We start from the raw sequence: 22,354 nt of genomic DNA on the forward strand, positions 1-22,354 counted from the left end.
TTCTGATTTTATAACATCTGCAGCGTAGCTGAGGCAAAACCAGAGGCACCTCTGGTGAAGATCCAAATTTAAAGGCCACATTCACCTCCAAGGCTCCTGTTTTTGCTGGTGTATCAACCAGTATAACTCATAACTGGGGATTACTGCCCATTATTCTCTCTGTCACTGGTCCAAGACCACAATAATTTATAATAATTTCACAGTGTTTGCAGAGTACCTACACCCAGTAGTAACTGTAAGGACTGTTAAAAGAAACAAGTACACCCTTTAATCTACTCGCTGCAAAAATGCTACGAGGAAAGCTAAAAACCAGACCACGAACCAGCACTTAAAAATTGTTTTAAAATGATCAAGAAAGTGAAGAATGAAAGGAATATTATCCTTGAAGACAGTATTTCAGTGCAATGGTGCAAAGCCAACAGCTGGCAGTAGATGGAGTCCTGGTTTACAGGATAAGCCAGGCTTGGAAAACGCTGCTCCTTCAGCTCCTCTGCTTCAAGCATCTTTGTAAAGGCTTCTCGTTTTTTCTGGAGCTTTCAAGGGGTGCTGGATGTCCCCTGTTTCTCAAATAATCTGGCTTTATGTGGATTATCAAGCACATACTTATGTGTTTACTAAGGATAAAAGCACCAGGACAGGTGTTAAAAAAACAAGTTTCTCATTTCGAGAAAAAGTCAATTTTTGCAAAACACTCACTCGTGACCAAAGCTTTTGCAGCTGATTTTTTCTTTAAAAAAGGTGAGAACTTCTGCATGTTACCCCCAAATTAAACCTCCCAGCGTGGCACAAACATCATTTGTATTTGTAGGAGCAAAAAGATTTAAAGCTCGTGATCCCCAAGGAAGTAAAAAATTTCATCTCTGACAGGGACCACACTGAGATCACTGACTTCAAAATGAGATCTTTCTAAAAGCAGTTGATGAATTAGGCAGAACCCCAAAATTACTTTTACAAAAGTTCATCAGCAAGGACTAAATATGTCAGTGAACAGAAGCACCCCAGCAAGGACTAAATATGTCAGTGAACAGAAAGCACCCACTTATAATATATTTATAGTATATAATATATTACATGTTTGTGTATATTATATAAACAATATAATATTTATATATTATATGTTTTTATATAATATAAATTAGATTATATTTATATATTATCTATTTGTATATTTATATATTATATAAATATATAAATAATATTTATTTCTATAGATAATATATTATGTATTTGTATATTAGATAAATTATATAATATTTATGTTATATAAATATATAAGTAATATTTATTTCTATAGATAATATATTATGCATTTGTATATTATATAGATTATATAATATTTATATATTATATAAATATATGAATAATATTTATTAATATAGATAATATATTATGTACTTGTATGCTATATAAATTATATATATTATATAAATATATAAATAAGAATTATTTATATAGCTAATATATTATGTATTTATATATTATATAAATTATATAATATTTATATATTATATAAATATACAATATATTTAAAGCATGAATGAAAGAACATAAAACCATTCCAGACTAAAAAGAAGCCGAATTGAGGGATTTAATCCAAAAATTGAATAAAAAAGAGCATCCCAAGGATGAGGATCCTCAAGAGCAGGCACAGCCCAGCGTCCCAAGTGCAACTGTGCTGATGGAAAAGTGTGTTTGTGCAGAATTCCCTCTGCAGAACACACAGGCATGCACAAACCACATCAATCCTGGTTGATTAAACAGGATCAAACCCATTTAATAACATGAAATAAATAACAGGATGCCTTTGGGGGCAAACATTCACCCACACAGCTGACAACCTCGAGCACATCCCAGTCGCTGCCTGTCGCAAAGGGTGTAATAAAAGAGAAAAATCTAATTTCAAGTGTCTGCTCCTAATTACACACTTCAGGGCAAGTGATGATTTCAAGGAAAAAGGTGAGAAAAGAGGGAAAATTCTCCTTTTGCTCCCCCTGCAGCATCGTTTTGGGGTGGTGCCACTCACTTGTAGGTGATGTTGAAGCCCGTGAGGTTATAGGCAGCATCACTGAAGAAATGCAGGAGAGCATATCCAGAAGTAGCTACAACTTCAGGGACTGTTTCATTGCTGTCCTTCTCAGGGACAATGAGACCACTGGGAAGGAAAAAGAAAATAAAACACCGTTAAAAGTAATAAAAAAGGGAGCAAAGCAACAACAGTGCATCGGTATGAATAAAACAATGGAAATTCAGTGTATTTGCATTATTTGAAGTATACTGACTCCATGGAATCATAAATAAATGTATTTAAAGTATTTAACCAGAGTGAGCTTGAAGATTGCATGAATTCCACTTATTCCTGTCAAAAGCCTTTCCCTGCCTTGTTATTCTGCCACGATTTAAGCAGGACCCACTCATAAACAAAGAGGCATGTTTGGAAACAGAAACCAGTGTGTCCCAAAAGAGTAAAATCCGTACTACCAAGCCAAACTAAAGGTCTGCTGTGCCCAGGGTGTCCCTCCTGAGTTTGTCTCTACAGTAAATTCTTGGGAAAGGCTGTGGCAAAGCCATACAGAGCATTTTGGTGATGTGTTCTTCAGCTTCCAGAAACCCAGTCCAGGTGCTTTGACCCGGAGAACGCACCCAAGTCAGCACAGTTAAATAAACCATCCATCCATGCTTCCATCCAATTCCTTTCTCAACCACTGGTACCCTTTCCAGCTGGAAAATCTGCAGCAGGGAGGTCAAAAATTTACCTCTGCAACAGCAGAGAAAGGATTATTTTACTCGTTTTACACTTGCTGCCTCTTGGGCTCCTTTTCCAGGAGAAATACGGACAATCAGCCATGGAATCATGGAATGGTTTGGACTGAAAAGGACCTTAAAGACCATCCAGTCCCACCCCCTGCCATGGGCAGGGACACCTTCCACTAGCCCAGGTTGCTCCAAGCCCCGTCCAACCTGGCCTTGGACACTTCCAGGGATCCAGGGGCAGCCACAGCTTCTCTGCCCAACCTGGCACAGGGCCTCCCCACCCTCACAGGGAAGATTTTCTTCCCAATATCCAGTCTAAATCTATCCTCCTTCAGCTTAAAGCCATTCCCCCTTGTCCTGTCTCTCCATGCCTTGTCCCCAGTCCCTCTCCAGCTCTCCTGGAGCCCCTTTAGGCCCTGCAAGGGGCTCTCAGCTCTCCCTGGAGCCTTCTCTTCTCCAGGGGAACCCCCCCAGCTCTCCCAGCCTGGCTCCAGAGCAGAGGGGCTCCAGCCCTGGCAGCAGCTCCGGGGCCTCCTCTGGACTCTCTGCAGCAGCTCCACGTCCTTGTGCTGTTGTTCCCAGGGCTGGAGCAGCTCTGCAGGGGGGTCTCACCTCAGACAGGGGCAGAGGGGTACAATCCCCCCCTGTCCTGCTGCCCAGGGCATGTGGGGTCTGGGCTGGGGCATCTCCAGCCTCTCACCCACCAACACCCCCAAGTCCTTCTCCCAGGGTTGCTCTCAATCCCTCCATCTCCCAGCCTGTTCTGATACTGGGATTGCCCCAATCCAATGCACTTGGCCCTGCTGAACCCCATGAGCTTCCCACACCTTCCCACCTCTCCAGCCTGTCCAGCTCCCTCTGGATGCCATTCCATCCCTCAGGGTTGTCAACCACACCACATCTTCCTGCCACCCCTTCTTTTATAAAGCTCCACCCCACCCATCACATCCACATTTCTGGTTTTTTCTGTCAGCCTCTCACACTCCTGACTGCCATTTCATTCCTCTTGCTTCACACTTCTGGACACCTCTGGCTGTTTCTCTCACCCTTTCAGGCTCTGCAAGATCCTTCTAAATTTTCAGTGAAGCAAGATTTTAGTTTTCCAGGGTCGGCAGAGAGAACTGAGGATGGTGGGCAAGATTATTTACAGTATTCCAGCCTGGACACAGGATGGTTTTATATTATTGCCAAAATAACTGGAGTAAAAATAATGGAGAGCAGGAGATTAAATGAGTTTTGAAAAAAAATAATTACTACCTATTTACCTATTGCAGGGAATGTTTATTCTTCATTTTACAGAAGCTTGACAACAACCAAATGAAGTTAATTCCTCCCTCACACGAAGGATATCGGAGCAGGTGTAAATTTGAAGTTTTTGGAAGTTTTTAGAAGCACAGCACAACATCAACCACCCCCTATCCACAGTCAGCTGCTGTTTTCCTGTACAGATCCATCCTTCCAAAGGAAAAGTCGAAGTTTTGTGACAAGGGGAGGCTCCCAAGTGTCAGAGAGGAACGTGTCAGGCAGGGAAAAGGAGGAAGCTCCAGCCACTCTCCCAGGAAAGCAGCCAAGCCTGGTCCTGTGCCCTGGACTGCTGAGTATCCAAGGCCACCACCCACCAAAAAGTAACAATGAAAAGAATTTTTCCCCCTTGAAAAGGACTTACTTTTCCTCTTTTCACGTCTATTCAAAATAGAAAGCAAATGTGGTGGAAGGCAGTTCCCCAGGAACTGTAAATGAGTTTCTCTACCCAAGGAAAGCACCCAATTATCCCCAGTATCCGCTCAAACTGCCTGGAAAGCACTTTTTGGTGACCTGAATTAAACAGTGCTGTACTCAGTGAATAGCCCAGACACCCAGTGATCCTTTTTGCTACAGATTTCGGGCTGTTTGCACCCAAAAAATCCAAGATGAAGTGTTACCTATGGCAGGGTCACCCTGCAAACTGCACAACAAACCTTGTTGTGGACACAAAGATATCCTTCATTTCACCAACAGGCCACAAAATTGCTGGAACCTGATCCCATGTTTTGGCAAAACAACTCCAGCACCTTTGCTCAATAAACATTTCCTTGAGAGGAAGGTAAGTTTCCAACCCTCCCTCCCTTTTAAATCTCAAGGATATGGGATTAAAATGCAAAATCAATTCCTTTTTTCTCGAGGTAGAAGAGGTGCCTGTTTCATTCCCAAATTTAAAACTTCTGATCTGAAGTTTATCCCTCCCAAAAGATCATCTCCCACAACACTAAAGAGCAAAAAAAGCCTAATCAACTTCTTGTTGGGTTCATAATATTCTTTTGTAATGGGAACTGCAGGATGGTGCTTCTGCTCCACAGGAAAACAGACATTCTGAATGTAATTCAGGATAAGGAAAACTGCAGCTCAGGGACAAGAAAAAAACTCCTTTGTTCTGATTTCTCCTTCAGCACTTATCTCTGATATTACAGGGCAAAATAACTGGAAGGCCCTGGAGAGGGGGAATAACAGCAGTAAAGAAGAAAAGTAGAGGGAGAAGACAAAAATCCCCCTCAATAATCTTTCCTAATAAAAGCACTATCACAGGACAATTACTTGTTTTCTCCTGGAAATCTCAGTTTGGGGATTTGTTTGGCAAGAACACAGGTACCTCCATGGCTGATGTTCTCAGCACATCTCCCAAATGCTCCCTTATTTCCATCCTTTCCTGGTGTGTAAATAACTAAAGGGACATTATCCCACCTACACAAGTTGAAAACAACCCGAGGAAAATTAATCACGGAATCTCAGAAGGGTTTGAGTTGGAAAGGACCTTCAAGACCATCTTGTCCCAAACACAACAGGGACACCTTCCACCAGACCAGGTTGCTCCTGACCTTGAAAAACTTCCAGGGATGGGGCTTTGTAATTCCTTTCAGTGAAAGCCACTGGAGAGAACACAACACAAAGATAAGGATCAGATCCTTGAAAGGCTGAACCTCCAAAAACCACGACTAAATGAGCACAGCACTGCACAAACCAGCACAAACAGAATTCACACTTTCTTCCACGACAAAGAATCCAAGAGGCAGACTCAGAATGATACAGGATTATGCAAAACTTCCTTTAAACTCTGCTCCAGACTCCCTGAGCAGCTCGGCTCTGGCCAGGATTAGGCTGTTTCACAACACGCCGCTTTTATTTCCTTTCATAAGGTTTCAAAACATTTCGCAACCGCTGCTACTCCAAAGCAAACAAACACTCCTACTCAGCACGGCTGCCCAGTGACAGCCAGGAAAGGCAAACCCCTGCTTCCCACTGGAATTACTCCTCTTTTTCTGTCAGCTGGATGTGTGGAGTCAGTGGCACGGTGAAAACAATGCCACAGGATTCATGGAATGGTTTGGGCTGGAAGGGACTTGAAGGATCATCCAGTTCCATCTCCCTGCCATGGGCAGGGACACCTTCCATTAGACCAGGTTGCTCCAAGCCCTGTCCAATCTGGCCTTGGACACTTCCAGGGATCCAGGGGTAGCCACAGTTTCTCTGGACAACCTGTGCCAGGGCCTCACCACATATTTCTTCCCAATATCCAATTTAACCCTACTCTCTCTGTCCATGTGAAGCCATTCCCCCTTCTCCTATCATTCCATGCTCTTGTAAATAGTCCCTCTCCAGCTTTCTTCGTGGCTCCCTGCAGGTACTGGAAGGCCACAATTAGGTCCAGGACACCCAACTTCTCTACTGCCCTGTTCCCTCCCTTACACCATCAAAAAATGAGAATTATTTTTTAAAATTATCTAAAAAAAAAAAAAGGGATCTCTTATTACTGTCCCTGGATTTGCTCTGTGGGCATCACGGTGCTGGTGGATTCCTCATTTCCTCCTGAGACACAACCTGTCAGAGATCAAAGGCATGAGAAGCTCTGCTGAGAAGAAAACAGGAAAAAGTGGGAATCACAAAAGGAAAAGGCAGAAAATACAGAGCACGGGAGTCAAAGCATGAGGGTGGTACTGAAAAATCAGCTTCACAATCTATCAAAATCCACTGCAAACCAATTATCCTAATTTTTAAATGCTCTGATCCATCTGGACACACCTGTGCACAAAATGACACCATTTCTCTCTTATTAAAAACCAGTCCATGCTCCTCACCTATACTGGGAACTGTAAGAGTAAAAATAAACCAAAAATAGATGTTACGAGAGGCCAACAATAAATCAATGGTAAAAAATAAAAAGGGGAAATAAGGAGACATCTCAAATTTATTGTCCGAAATAAAGCAAGATGACTCCCAAGCATGGACTTTTAAGGAAATAAAGCCATTGGAATGACACACATTAAAAAAAAAAATAATAATAACAAGAAAGAATCATTACAGAGCTGGCAATAGCCCAAAGCACAAAATTCCTTGAAACCATCTCCCCTTGTACAGACAGACCCAGCTGCTGAAGCACCAGCACAGGGAACTCTGGCCAGGGGCAGGGCCCTCTGGATCAGGGGGTTTGCCCCAAAAACCTCCTCAGTTCTTACAGGACTGTTGTCATCATGGAATCATGGAACGGGTTGAGTTGGAAGGAATTTTCAAGATGATCTCATTCCATCTCCCTGCCATGGGCAGGGACACCTTCCACTAGCCCAGGTTGCTCCAAGCCCTTTCCAGCCTGGCCTTGGACACTTCCAGGGATCCAGGGGCAGCCACAGCTTCTCTGGGCAAAAAGGAGGGAGGCTTGTTTAGCCTGGAGGGGCAAGGGCTGAAGAAAGGTGAAATCTAATTGCTGCCCTCAACTACCCCAGGAGAGATTAGAGAGGAGATACCACCAGAGGTTCACAGGAACAGGCAACACACCATAAAGGAGATTCTGATTAGACCTTAGTATTAGATTCATTAATTATTATCATTTTTTAACATGAGGATGGCTCAGCACTGGACCACTGACCCACAGGATCAACAAGATCTCCACCCTAAATAGGAATTCCCACCCTGACTGGGTAAAATCTTGAGCAAAGGGCTCTGCTTTGAGAGAGGGATCAGACCCTTCCATCCCAACTCACCCCTACACTCAGATTTGAGTGCTCAAGTGCCACATTGACCTGCAAGGAAAGGAAGGGGAGCTGCTCCTGTCTCCTGAGGGGAAAAGGCCTCACGTGGAGGCCACCAGGACCATCCCCCTGGCACCTGAGCAGAGCCACCGCGAGCTCCTGGGCCTTGGCCAAAGGTCTTGCACAACAACAGCCAGGTTTGAAGAGGAAAACATCCCCCACCAACCAGTGCAAAGTGAAAATAAAGGTGCAAAAGCAGCTCTGGTAAATGTTTAACAGGGAGTAAAGTCACCAACAAACCCAGCAGAGTTCACAGACGCTGCGTGGAGTTCACCTAAATCAGATCTGGAGTTTATCTAATTCAGGATAATTCTTCTTTGGATTTGCTTCTGGATTTGTTTTCTCCACGTTCTTTTGTTGCATATATTTGAAGCAGCACATTGACACAGTCCCATCTTGCCCCTGATCACAAATATAAACCAGCAAAGATATTTTTAACCCTGTTTAATATAAAAAAGCTTAATGTGCAGGACGAGAGAGCCCTGGGGGGCTCTCAGGCTATGAGGAGTTCAGTCTGTGCAGACACTTGGACTGTGTAAATGTTGGCATTATGCAAATATTTATTGCTGTTAAAAATTGATAAAACCAATTTAAAGCTTCCCCACAGTCCAGTGCTGAGGATTTCCAAGATCATCTTCTATTCAGGGTAAATATCATCTTGTGAACAAACACAAATGAGCATCAGAAGGTCAAGAAAACAAGATGAGAGCAGGGAAAGAACTGAGGGAACTGCTCTAAAAAGCCAGGGAGGGAACAAAAACTGAGTTTAGAGAGGGAGGAATTTATAGTGTTTATCAACAAGCTCTGAAAGTTTAGAGTGTCCAACTCAATCCTGCAAATCCCCTGGCAGGGTACAAAAATAATGGAGAAGGAAATATACTTATGGTGAATAATGAATTTAATACAACCCTCAAAAATTAATAAAATATGAGCACTGCTCTTAAAAACATTCCAGTGCCTTCATTTTCACACCAGAGAAAGGTATTTTTCAACAGATGCTTTTTTGGCACTTGATCAAAATGAGAAGCATCTGCCATTTCCTGAACTTGGATTACTGAACACCACAGCTCAGTGCTAATGAAGATGAAATTCAAATGCCATCTAAAGAAGCAATTAATGAAAATAATTGAATTTTTTTTTCCCCCTCCCTCCAAAGTGTTATTGTATTAAGCTCACTCTTGCTTGTCCTCAGGCCCAGACTTCCTAGTGATTTACGGAGGATTTTCCAGTCTCAGCCGTAATTGTTAATGCTGTGAACTACTTATAACCTCCATTTCAGAAGCCTATTAATTTTTGGAAAACACACAAGAAACTGCAGGCACAAATCATCATCATTTCACCTTTTCACCAGCACGTTCAAAAATCAGCTCGATTAGAGCGAAATGATGAGGAGTCAGGATGACATTTCCTCCTCTTCCTGCATATCAATCAGGGCAGGACACCAGGAGAGCACTTCCAGGTGCCACTTCCAGGGTTTTTTTGGAGGTTTTTTAGAAGAGGGAAGGTTGTTTCTTCTTCGAAATGAGGTGAGAACGACATAATAATTCATTCCTGTGGCCTGTTTTGAACCTGGGGTTGGTCCTGAAGCTTGGCAGGAATTGCTCCTTCGCTCCAAAACAACTCTGCAACTGCAGCTGAAGGCCAAAAAAAAAAATAAAAGAAAGCCCACATGTGGTGGCTCTGATATTTTAATCAACTTTTTCTTCCTCTGCTGATCTTCTCTCCTGGAGATTATGAGGATTTTCTGGAACAAACACCAAGTATTTTTAGACCCTCATTTCACAAAGGAGAGGGAGCCCAGCAGAAGGTTAATTCTGGACATGGTTACGCAGCCACTTGGAACAAGCAGGGCCCAAGGGGAACCATTAGTTTTTTTTCCATGGATAATTTGGGATTATTCTCCTAATTTCAGTTAAAGGAATAAAACCCATAAGGTGGTGGTGTCACTGTGGGACTGAAGCACAGGAATGCAGGAGTTACAGTGGGGCCTGGTGTGAAACGTTGCTTGTTCACCACCATCCACAGACTGGTGTCACCACAGGGATGAGCCAAATTCCTGTCACCCGTTGGAAAAAGGGATATTTTTACATGTGTCAAGTGCTGGAGAGGGACATCTGACAAGGACATGGAGTGACAGGGCACAGGGAATGGCTTCACACGGACAGAGGGCAGGGATAGATGGGATATTGGGAAGGAATTGTTGGCTGTGAGGGTGGGGAGACCCTGGCACAGGTTGCCCAGAGAAGCTGTGGCTGCCCCTGGATCCCTGGAAGTGTCCAAGGCCAGGTTGGACAGGGCTTGGAGCAACCTGGGCTAGTGGAAGGTGTCCCTGCTCATGGCAGGTTGGAACTGGAAGGTCTTTAAGGTCCCTCCCAACCCAAACCATTCCTGGATTCCAAGTTTCCACAAGGCTGTCTGATCCTTTGCTGTTGCTTCTGAACACATAACAAATAGTTTCAAAATTAAAATATTAAGGTACATAAAGACATATTTGTATATTGAGATGCACATGTATCCATATATATTTGTATATTGAGATCCACATGTATCTGTGTATATCCACATACACTTGTATATTGAGATCCATGTGTATCCATACATATTTGTATATTTAGATCCATGTGCATCCATATCTATTTGTATATTTAGATCCATGTGTATCCATACACATTTGTATATTGAGATCCAGGTGTATCCATATCCATTTGTATATTGAGATCCATGTGTTTCTGTGTGTATCCATATCTATTTGTATATTTAGATCCATGTGTTTCTGTGTGTATCCATATCTATTTGTATATTTAGATCCATGTGTTTCTGTGTGTATCCATATCTATTTGTATATTTAGATCCATGTGTTTCTGTGTGTATCCATATCTATTTGTATATTTAGATCCATGTGTTTTTGTGTGTATCCATATCTATTTGTATATTTAGATCCATGTGTTTCTGTGTGTATCCATATCTATTTGTATATTTAGATCCATGTGTTTTTGTGTGTATCCATATCTATTTGTATATTTAGATCCATGTGTTTTTGTGTGTATCCATATCTATTTGTATATTTAGATCCATGTGTTTCTGTGTGTATCCATATCTATTTGTATATTTAGATCCATGTGTTTCTGTGTGTATCCATATCTATTTGTATATTTAGATCCATGTGTTTCTGTGTGTATCCATATCTATTTGTATATTTAGATCCATGTGTTTTTGTGTGTATCCATATCTATTTGTATATTTAGATCCATGTGTTTCTGTGTGTATCCATATCTATTTGTATATTTAGATCCATGTGTTTTTGTGTGTATCCATATCTATTTGTATATTTAGATCCATGTGTTTTTGTGTGTATCCATATCTATTTGTATATTTAGATCCATGTGTTTCTGTGTGTATCCATATCTATTTGTATATTTAGATCCATGTGTATCTATATATATTTGTATATTTAGATCCATGTGTATCCATATCCATTTGTATATTTAGATCCATGTGTATCCATATTCACTTGTTTATTTAGATCCATGTGTATCCATATCCATTTGTATATTTAGATCCATGTGTATCCATATTCACTTGTTTATTTAGATCCATGTGTATCCATATCTATTTGTATATTGAGATCCCTGTGTCTCCAACATGAATTGGCTTTTCCCTTCTGTCAGCACTGACACACTACAAGTTTAACTCATAAACCACGTTCAAAGCTCATCAATGGGGTAGTTTGCTCCTTTCACAGAACCACAGAATATCCCGAGCTGGAAGGGACCCACCAGGATCAACCAGTCCAAGCCCTGGCCCTGCACAGACACCCCAACAATCCCACCCTGTGCCTGAAAGCGTTTTCCAAACATTCTTTGAGCTCTGGCAGTCCTGGGGCTGTGACCATTCCCTGGGAAGCCTGTTCCAGGAGAACCCTACAGTCCAAATCATCTCCAGCCCAGGCACGTGACAGTAATTTTTCTGTCTCTCAAACACTCAGGATTTGGAAATGAAAACATAACACTTCCATGCCACAGTGCAGTGACACGATTTGTTCATTGTAACAGCAAAAAACAACTCCTTAATTGTTCATCCTGATGACAACTGCACAAAAGGACACACTGGCTACACTGCTGCACTTGCAGGGTCAGATATTTGGATCCCTGGAACACATCTGGCACTGTTAGAAGCCACATTTAAGTCAGGTTCTAAATTAAAAATATCATTAAGAGCCTTACAAAGGGGGACTTACCTGAAAGCTGCCAGTAAGGGAGCATAAATGGAGTCTCCATCATACACATACAAGTGGTCCCAGCTGCACTCCGTGGCAAAGTGGTTGAACCGAAGCCTGAGGATTGTGTTTGGCCTGGAAAGAAAAGAAAAATAAACAGATTAATCAAAATAAATAAAGGAAGGAAGGAAAAAATAAATGAAAGATTTGTAATCGGCCAACTCACACACACACAGGGCAAAATGCTCCTCCTCTGGTGGGATGCTCTGCTCTAAACCAGACTAAAACTGAGTGGTTTGTGTCACTGCAGATGCATCAAACACACTGGGGTTTAATATCTTTGGGTGTGTAGCTCCCCTGGTGTTAAGCAACAGGTTCTTTATGGTCAGAAAACAGTGTCCTTAAACCTTTCCCCCATATCACCAGCAGATACCAAAGAGCAAGACCAGCCAGCCCTCGGCTCTTCCCTGGGGCTGACTATCCTAAGGAAAGGGCTTTGCAAGGAAAACCTCCATGGACAACACATGTGAAGAATCCCGGTCACCACCAGGGAATCAAGGAGAGCTCTTTCCTTGTTTAAGGGACTTTCTGCAGGCTGGCATGGTTATGATGGCCTGAGATGATGGATTTGCCCAGGAGTTGGCACCAATCCTTCTCCTCTTACTTTATTAGTTGTGCAGAACACATGGCCCTCCTGAGGGAAGCCCCTCCAAACTGCACATCCAGACAAGGCAAAAGTCCCTCTCCAGCTCTCCTGGAGCCCCTTCAGGCCCTGCAAGGGGCTCTCAGCTCTCCCTGGAGCCTTCTCTTCTCCAGGGGAACCCCCCCCAGCTCTCCCAGCCTGGCTCCAGAGCAGAGGGGCTCCAGCCCTGGCAGCAGCTCCAGGGCCTCCTCTGGACTCTCTCCAGCAGCTCCACGTCCTTGTGCTGCTGTTCCCAGGGCTGGAGCAGCTCTGCAGGGGGGTCTCAGCTGAGACAGGGGTAGAGGGGCACAATCCCCCCTTGCCCTGCTGCCCACACTGGGGGATCAGCCCAGAGCAGGGTTTGTTCTGGGTGCCACGTGGAGCTTCTCACCATGGTAAGACACCTTTTGTTTCGTGGTTTATGTGCAAATATCCACCTAAAGAACATCCCAGAAAAGTCACAGCAAACACCCAAAACAGGGCTCAGCTCCAGGAGAGTGGAAACATCCCTACACTGTGCTTGGACCCCAGATAAATCAAAGTGAATCTGTGTCAGCACTGCTTGATCCCACCCACAGCTGAGGCTGTGGAAAGGACAAATCCAAGTCATCAGGATCTCTCCAACAGCACTGCCTTTGGATTCAGATGAAATCCCTGTTCATCCTAATGGAATAAATCAATAATTTTCATTGTGCCAGAGTCGTTCCTTCCCACAGGAGCTGAATTCTTTTGGGAGTTATTGTGCAAGTTATTCTATTTTTTTGATAGGCACAACCACCTGCTCCAGGCCTTTGGAAAAAGAGCAGCAGGTGGAACTCATGGATAATGTCCTGCTTAAAAAAAAAGAGGTACAAAGAGTAGTCATGGTCTCAAAACGATGGAGTCAGAGGGTTTGCTATGGTCCATCAATAAAGGTTCAGACCATGAAGAAAAAGAAAGAGTCTTTTTGCTCCAGTCAACAACTCATTAGTGGACCCTCACCTGCACCATCCCAAGCACCTGGTTGTGCCTTGGGATAATCAGGCTCCATGGATTTCACCTGCCTTGTCTCACACTCCCAGGGAAGAACAAATTGGGATTTTTGGGAGGGATTGATTCACCTCACCGAGCTCTCCCAAAGTCCATCCCCTCACTGAACCCTGAAAAGCAACATCGTGGAATTAGAGAGTAATGGAATTAGTCCTTTGGGAATAAAATGATGGAAAATTGAGATGGATTTGGGAGGGGTTTGGGCCATTTGGGGCTTTTTGATACTGAGTGTTTTTATGGGAACAGGGACCTGAGGGAGGAGGGATGGGGATGACGCCTCACTCTGAGCTCTCCCAAATTCCATCCTGACTTAACCCTGAGAAACAACATCATGGAATGATGAAATGATGGAATTATTCCTTTGGGGAATGAAACGATGTAAAACTGAGCTGGATTTGGGGGGGGGGGGGGGCATTTGGGTTTTTCTTTGGATCAACTGAGTGTTTTTATGGGAAAAGGGACCTGAGGGAGGCGGGATGGGGATGATGCCTCACTCAAGGACACCCCCAGGATGAGGGCACAGCACAGGCACCAGCCAGGAAGAGCCAGGAATTGTGCAGAAAGGAAAGGAGACCAGGAAGGAAAACATGGCTTATTTTATACTGAATTTCTCAGTGCCTCCAATGGCAGGCACACTGGATTGCACCTTTCCCTGCTAATCCCAAATCCCTCCAACACAGCAATGCCAGCACTCAGACCTGAAAAGCTTTGCAGGCACTGCTTCCCAAGTCCAGATGTCTGGGAATTTTACTCTTGGCAGCAGAGCTGGGGCTCTTTTCACGTGGCTGCATTTTCCAGCTGCTCTAATCAGCACCATTATCTCCTCTCTGTTCCACCACCCTCCTCTGACAGCAGGGGACAAACAGGAAAAGGATTCCAGCCTCAAAGCCTGGCCATGGAACAGGGAGGAACATTTTTTTTTGTCTCTCCAGCAACGAAACATCTCATTTTAAACCCCACAAAGTGATGGTTTTCTAGGAAGCAGAAGCAATCAAGGCTGGAGGAGCAGTTTTGGTGACTTTATGGAGGACTTAGGAGCAGCACCTCACTTCTGATAAAAATATGAGTCAGGATATCCTTTAAAAACAGAAGTTAGGATGGTTCATCTGGCTGTGCTGGAATGGCTCAGGCTGGTTTGTCTGGGATAACATTCTTGTGAAACATTTTTTAATTATTTCTAATTGCCAACTCTCTGCAGTTGGGTTCCTCTTACCTACAGAAATTAGAAGGTGTTGCCACTTGGAGCAGCCAACTTTTGATCTCAACCACCTTAAAGGATGGGGCTCCTTCACATAGTTAATGGTGAGTGGTTGGCTCCCAATTCCAGGGTTCTGGATGGCTCTCTGGATAAACTCAGCCCTCAGCCCAGAGTATCTTGGGAGCTTAGGAATTTAACTTCCTCATCCCAAACAAATGGCTGAAGTAGATTCAGTGAATACCAATTTCCCTCAAGCCCCAGTCAACAGACTTCCCAAACATGGAATCGTGGAACGTTTTGGGTTGGAAAGGAACCTTAAAGGACATCCAGTCCCAACCCCTGCCATGGGCAGGGACACCTTCCACTAGCCCACGTTGCTCCAAGCCCTGTCCAACCTGGCCTTGGACACCTCCAGGGATCCAGGAGCAGCCACAGCTTCTCTGCCCAACCTGGCACAGGGCCTCCCCACCCTCACAGGGAAGATTTTCTTCCCAATATCCCATCCAAATCTCCCCTCCTTCAGCTTAATCCATTCCCCCTTGTCCTGTCCCTCCCTGCCTTGTCCCCAGTCCCTCTCCAGCTCTCCTGGAGCCCCTTTAGGCCCTGCAAGGGGCTCTCAGCTCTCCCTGGAGCCTTCTCTTGTCCAGGGGAACCCCCCCAGCTCTCCCAGTCTGGCTCCAGAGCAGAGGGGCTCCAGCCCTGGCAGCAGCTCCGGGGCCTCCTCTGGACTCTCTCCAGCAGCTCCACGTCCTTGTGCTGTTGTTCCCAGGGCTGGAGGCAGCTCTGCAGGGGGGTCTCACCTCAGACAGGGGCAGAGGGGTACAATCCCTCCCTCCCCTCTCCTGCTGCCCACACTGGGGGATCAGCCCAGGGGGCTGGGGGGGGTCTGGGCTGGGGCATCTCCAGCCTCTCACCCACCAACACCCCCAAATCCTTCTCCCAGGGCTGCTCTCCATCCATTCTCCCAGTCTGTGTTTGTGCCGGGATTGTCCCCATCCAGGAGCAGCACTTTCCACTTGTCCTTGTTGAACATCATGAGTTTCCCACATTCCCATCTCTCCAGCCTGTCCAGCTCCCCCTGGATGCCATTCCATCCCTTCCCTGCAGCCTGTGACCACACCACACATCTCAGTGACCACACCACACATCTTGGGGTCACCAGCAGACTTGTTGAGGTGCCTCAATCCCACTGTCCATGCCACCCACAGGAGAAGACCAAGGAACCTGGGTTTTAGCAATTTCTGATCCTCCAAGATGCCAAGAGGCCTCAGTTTACAGCATCCACTCCAACTCCATGCTCTCATATGACTTGTTCCAGTTCACTGACCACTCCACTTCCACATCCAGGGAACAAGATGGAATGTGACTGATCACAGAGCTGTCACCACACAGCATCACACCTCACCACTGAACAGCCTTAGAGACCGAAAAAAAAACATGGATTTTCCAATCCTGGCATCAGCTTGGTTCTATGAAAATTGTATTTCAACAAGTTTAGAGGCTCCCAACTGCTGCACCACCCATGGGGTGACAGAGGATGTGCACTAAATGTGCTGCTCCTAAAATCTCTGCAAAACAAGGATCAAATCCAGGAAGGGCAGGAAGTGAGGTCTGAGGGATTTATCCCAGTTTAGAAAAGCTTTGTAAAAGAAGTCAGTGGTCCTTGTGAAGTCCTCATGGCCAAGTGAGTAAAGAAGGATTTAAAGGTTCACTCCAAAAACTGATTTTTCATAAACAGGGGTTTTCAGAGAGTTTCCTCTTTTATTTTCACACTGCCAAAAAATCCCATGTGTTGTGAGTCCCAACATTGAATGGTCCCCTCTGATATCAGTTCAATAATTCCCAATCCTTCACTACTTACACAAACACACTGATTTTTGTTTACCACGTGCTGTTTCAACACAAACCTCTCAATCCTGAATCAGTCTGGAGGGCTCAGTTGCACAAAAACACCCCAAAAACTTATTTACTGAGCGCTGCCCTATTCAGTTTTAGGAACAGCCAGAAAGAATCACGAGATACAAAAATATTTAGTTGGGATAAACTCACCTAAAAGCCACCATAACCAAGAGGAAACCTCAAGCTGTTCCCAACACTCACCTTCCTTCAATGAGCCAGGTGCATTTTGTCTTGTATTTGTAATTCCCAGGCCCATCCGTGACATACCCCGAAGGTTCAGTGAGTCTGGAAAGAAAAAACAAAGGCAAATGTTAGTTTTCCATTCAGAGATGATTTCCTACGTTTTTGAAGACCCATCCTGAGATTTTTATTTACTTAAGAGCCAAACAAACCAAGCCCCAACTGGGATTCTCCTGTGGAAGTCTCTATACGGGTTTTCTGATGATTCTCCTGACCCCTTGAAGGACATCACTTCAGGAGGGATGGTTTCTCCATCAGATGGATGTCATGGCTCCAACTCCCTTTGGAGGGATACACCACACATAACCAAAAAGGAATTCCCCAACAGAAAAGCCAAAATTATTCCCAAGCTATTTATTTATACAAATTGCACCGTTCTTGGATGAAGTTCAAAGTCCATAGTGTGACCTCTCACCCTTTTTGTGTTTGACTTTCCACAAACTCCTTGACAACCTCCTGGATGGAGGAGTGATCCCCAAAGCACATCCCTGCAAGTGTTCAGGGTTGGATGGGGCTTGGAGCACCCTGGGCTAGTGGAAGGTGTCCCAGCTCATGGCAGAGGGTGGAACAACACAGTCTTTAAAGTCCCTACCAACCCAGCCTAGCCTGTGATTCTCTGATAACCCTCTAGTGCAAAGACCTTAATTCTTCACACATCAAGGGCTGCAAAACTCAGGACAACCTCAGAGCATGGAATTTCCAGGCATCTCCCACCTTTGGCAGCACATTCCCATCCCCAGGTCACCCCACAGCACATCCCCGTCCCCAGGTCACCCCACAGCACGTTCCCATCCCCAGGTCACCCCACAGCACATTCCCATCCCCAGGTCACCCCACAGCACATTCCCATCCCCAGGTCACCCCACAGCACGTTCCCATCCCCAGGTCACCCCACAGCACATTCCCATCCCCAGGTCACCCCACAGCACATCCCCATCCCCAGGTCACCCCACAGCACGTTCCCATCCCCAGGTCACCCCACAGGATGTCCCAATCCCCAGGTCCCCACAGCACATTCCCATCCCCAGGTCACCCCACAGCATGTCCCCATCCCCAGGTCATCCCTGGATCAAGGGAGTGAAGTCCAAGAGCTGAGTGCTCCCCACTGCTGGGATAGTGCCAGGAATACTCTGGAATATTCTACATCCTTTCCTGCTGCTCCTATAAATAGGTGGTGAGGACTTGACAGGAGGAAAAGACTCTGGAGAAGGATGTGAAAGCAGAAAGTACAGTTGGAATCCTTCATCCTGAGATACTCAGGGAACAACAGCACTTAAAACCGTAAAAAACTCAGGATGCCACTGAAAGAGAGAAGGGGAAAAAGCCTGAAAAGGACTCAGAGGGACTCTGGGCAAGGGATGGAGGGAAAGAACAAGGGGGAATGGATTCACACTGCCACAGGGCAGAGTTAGATGGGATACTGGGAAGAAGGGCAGCACAAGGACGTGGAGCTGCTGCAGAGAGTCCAGAGGAGGCCCCAGAGCTGCTGCCAGGGCTGGAGCCCCTCTGCTCTGGAGCCAGGCTGGGAGAGCTGGGGGGGTTCCCCTGGAGAAGAGAAGGCTCCAGGGAGAGCTGAGAGCCCCTTGCAGGGCCTAAAGGGGCTCCAGGAGAGCTGGAGAGGGACTGGGGACAAGGGATGGAAGGACAGGACACAGGGAATGGCTTCCCAGTGCCAGAGGGCAGGGTTAGATGGGATATTGGGAAGGAATTGTTGGCTGAGAGGGTGGGGGGGCCCTGTGCCAGGCTGGGCAGAGAAGCTGTGGCTGCCCCTGGATCCCTGGAAGTGTCCAAGGCCAGGTTGGAGCAACCTGGGCTAGTGGAAGGTGTCCCTGCCCATGGCAGGGGGGTGGAATGAGATGGTCTTAAAGTTCCCTTTCAACCCAAACCATTCCATGATTCCATGATTATTGTCACCAACATCTGCAAGCACTGCACAGCAGAGGACAAAACCAAGATCCAAACCATCTCACAGGAATTAGTCAAATTATTCCAAGTGGGTTTTAATGAACTGCTGAGGTACCACAGAAACTGCTGTAAAAAAAAAATGCCAGGGCAGGATGGCAGCAAACACCAGCAGCACCTGAAGGTGCCCAGACACCACGTCCTGGCACAGCACAGCTTGGCACAGGATCCCTCCCCAGGCAGGTTACAAACTCCACTGTGGGCACAAGGCTGGAGCAAATCACAGCCCTCTGGCAAAATCCAACTGTCCCACTTACACCAGCTTTAGGAAAACAAAACCACCATGGATTCAAGCTTGGCAGGAAAGAGAAGGAATCAAGACCACAAGTTCCCAAAATCGGTATCTTGGAGCCTTTTCTGTGTCTTTTCCCAGTGATCTGTTCATGTATCAGCTCATCTGTTTTAAAGATTTTGTCTGAGTCAAAAGTGATTTTCCAGCCTCTTCTCCAACGGAGAACTTTTGAGGTTCATCTCTGCTTCAAAATAAAAAGGTAAAAACCACAGATTTTTACAAAACCACCTTCCTCTCTCTCCAGATGAATTTATTATAATACTTTTCAAGCTCAGAAGTGGAGCTGAGGAACCTGTGGCTGCCCCATCCCTGGAAGTGTCCAAGACCAGGCTGGACTAGTGAAAGGTGTCCCTGCCCACAGCAGGGGGTGGAACTGGATGGTCTTTAAGGTTCCTTCCAACCCAAACCATTCCATGCTTCCATGATCCATATTTATTTTAAAGTTTCAACATCTTTGAAAATTCAAACCACTTATCTACTGACCAGGAATTCACAAAACCAGATGCAAATCCCAAGCTGTAGGCAATAACATCCAGACTGTCTCATCCCTTTGAAAATAATATCCCTGGAAAATCCAGGAATCCAAATGTATGAACAGTGACAGTGACACTTTGCCTGCAACCAAGAATAAACAGGTTCTGGAAACCTGAGCAAGTCTCCTGAGTTAAAAACACCCTCATTCCATGTGCTAAACTCTCAAGGAGCCTCTGCTCATGAAACTCTTGGAACAATTTTATCTGGAAACAATTATTAAATTACTCTCCACAGAAATGCTATCAAGAGTGATATAAAAAATCAAATAATTCTGTTGATACTGTAGCCCCAGCCATGTCACATCTCGGGGGGGGAATAAAAATTAGAGTTACATAATTTAATAACATTTCAGTAGTGTAAAACCAAAACATGGGATTTAGTTTTATAAATATAAGGACAGTCAAACTTCCAAGATGTTGTTATTAAAAACTTACCTGTGAGTTAGTCAGACTCCTTACTTAACTCACTGCCATGATGAGCAAATAAAGGATATTAAAAAAAATAATGAGAAATCAGAGTTGATGTCTCTGAGAGGAAAATAAATAGGAACTAAGTTCTCATAAGTTCTCACTCCCTGCACTGGGGTATGAGCAGAGCAGAAGCATCCATGTTATTCCATAAATACTCTCCCAGAGACACAGTCCAGGACACGCAGAAATAAATCTTCAGCACTAAAAGCAGACCCAAAGTGGAATTTTATGTTTCCATTCAACAGAGAAAGCTCAAGTGATCTCCCAGCTCCAGTCAAAAAGCAAAGAGCCCCTGTTCCTTCCCGCTCCCTGCTCCCTGTGCCATCCATGCCAGGGGGGCACGGATAACTGGGACATGTCCTGCACTGTGTTTGGCCTTGGTCTGGGAGAGAAGCCTCGGGAAGGGAACATAGGAGTAACTCGAGGAGGAAAAACACACCAGGAATGAAGGACTTGGACGCGGCACATTTTGCTGGTACACATCGGGCTGCTCCCTCATGGACACCAGAGGGATCCCAGGGAGGCACCTCCAGCCCTGGGGGCAGTTCTGGGACCATCAGACAGGAGAGACATGGAGGGGCTGGAGCGTGTGCAGGGAAGGGAACGGAGCTGGGAAGGGGCTGGAGCAGCAGGAGCAGCTGAGGGAGCTGGGGGGGCTCAGCCTGGAGAAAAGGAGGCTCAGGGGGGACCTTCTGGCTCTGCAACTCCCTGACAGGAGGGGGGAGCCGGGGGGGGGGTCGGGCTCTGCTCCCAGGGAACAAGGGACAGGAGGAGAGGGAACGGCCTCAAGCTGTGCCAGGGGAGGGTCAGGTTGGACAGGAGGAGGAATTTCTCCCTGGGAAGGGTGGTCAGGCATTGGAAGGGGTTGCCCAGAGTGGTGGTGGAGTCCCCACCCCTGATGGTGTCCAAGGAAGGACTGGCCGTGGCTCTGAGTGCTCTGGGCTGGGGGACAAGGTGGGATCGGGCACAGCTTGGACTGGAAGATCCTGAAGGTCTTTTCCAACCTGAATGATTCCTTGACTGTGTTCCTGCCCATTAACCCTCCTTTAACTGGGATCAGTGCTGTCCCTGTGCCAGGAGGGGGGGGGGGGGATGTCGGGCTCTGCTCCCAGGGAAGAAGGGACAGGAGGAGAGGGAACGGCCTCAAGTTGTGCCAGCTGAAGTTTAGGTTGGATATTGAATACAATTCCTTCCTGGAAAGGGTTGTCCAGCCCTGGCACAGCTGCCCAGGGCAGTGATGAGTCCCCATCCCTGGAGGGATTTTACATCCCTGTGGATGTGGCACTTGGGGACAGGGGTCAGTGGTGGCCTTGGCAGTGCTGGGGGATGGTTGGACTCAATAACCTTCAAGGGCTTTCCCCCCAAAAAAAAAATGATTCCATGATAATTTTATCACTCAGATGCAGAAATCAGACACCAGAAAGTATGGAAAGGCATCAATTCCCATTTTTCCTCGCTAATTTGGAAATACAAGTCACTGCTCTGCAAGAAGCACTTTCACCCTCCCTGGGTGTTACATCTCCTACTCTGCAAGGAGCAGCTGCTACACCCCAAGAAAACAAAACTCAGGCCCTTTACTACAATCCTCCCAAGGTCCTAAACTCCAACACTGACTTTAAAACCTCCAGGGTAGAAAAAACAACCCCAAGGATCTGTTTACAAAATTCAGATTTTAAACGTGCACACATCCACTCCTGTGCATTTACACCAAGTATTTCGGGCTTGATTCAAACTCCACTTGTTCACAACACAAATTTTTCCCTCACAAAAAAATGAAGCAAGGACAAGGACGAAGAACTCAAAAAAAAATTGCTTCTAAGGGAAATATTCTATATAAAAGGATTCTGCCTATTCAGTTACTCCCCACTGTTTCTGGGAGGACCTGAAAAGCAGAAAACCAACACAGGAAAATCAGACAGCACTCGATGGCATCTCCTGGGTGAAAAACCCAACCTGATATTGGAAATTACCAGAAAACTCCACGTGTTTTTAATTGATAACATGACTAAAACTAGCAGGGCCTA

At 45.5% G+C, this 22,354-nt stretch overlaps 1 protein-coding gene across 2 annotated transcripts in view; it reads right to left on the minus strand.

Moving 5' to 3' along the window:
• Positions 1 to 22,354, minus strand: part of ATRN (attractin) — a 151,928-nt gene that overhangs the window by 107,782 nt on the left and 21,792 nt on the right. For both annotated transcript variants that reach the window (XM_032684986.1, XM_032684985.1), the window contains exons 2-4: positions 17,034 to 17,117; positions 12,046 to 12,159; positions 2,024 to 2,152 (exon numbers count right to left, since the gene is read on the minus strand). In XM_032684986.1, coding sequence (XP_032540877.1) covers positions 2,024 to 2,152; positions 12,046 to 12,159; positions 17,034 to 17,117 — 327 coding nt within the window. The remainder of the gene's footprint in view (positions 1 to 2,023; positions 2,153 to 12,045; positions 12,160 to 17,033; positions 17,118 to 22,354) is intronic.

This window comes from Chiroxiphia lanceolata, chromosome 4, assembly GCF_009829145.1.
Source record: "Chiroxiphia lanceolata isolate bChiLan1 chromosome 4, bChiLan1.pri, whole genome shotgun sequence".
In the NCBI taxonomy this organism is placed as follows: Eukaryota; Metazoa; Chordata; class Aves; order Passeriformes; family Pipridae; genus Chiroxiphia; species Chiroxiphia lanceolata.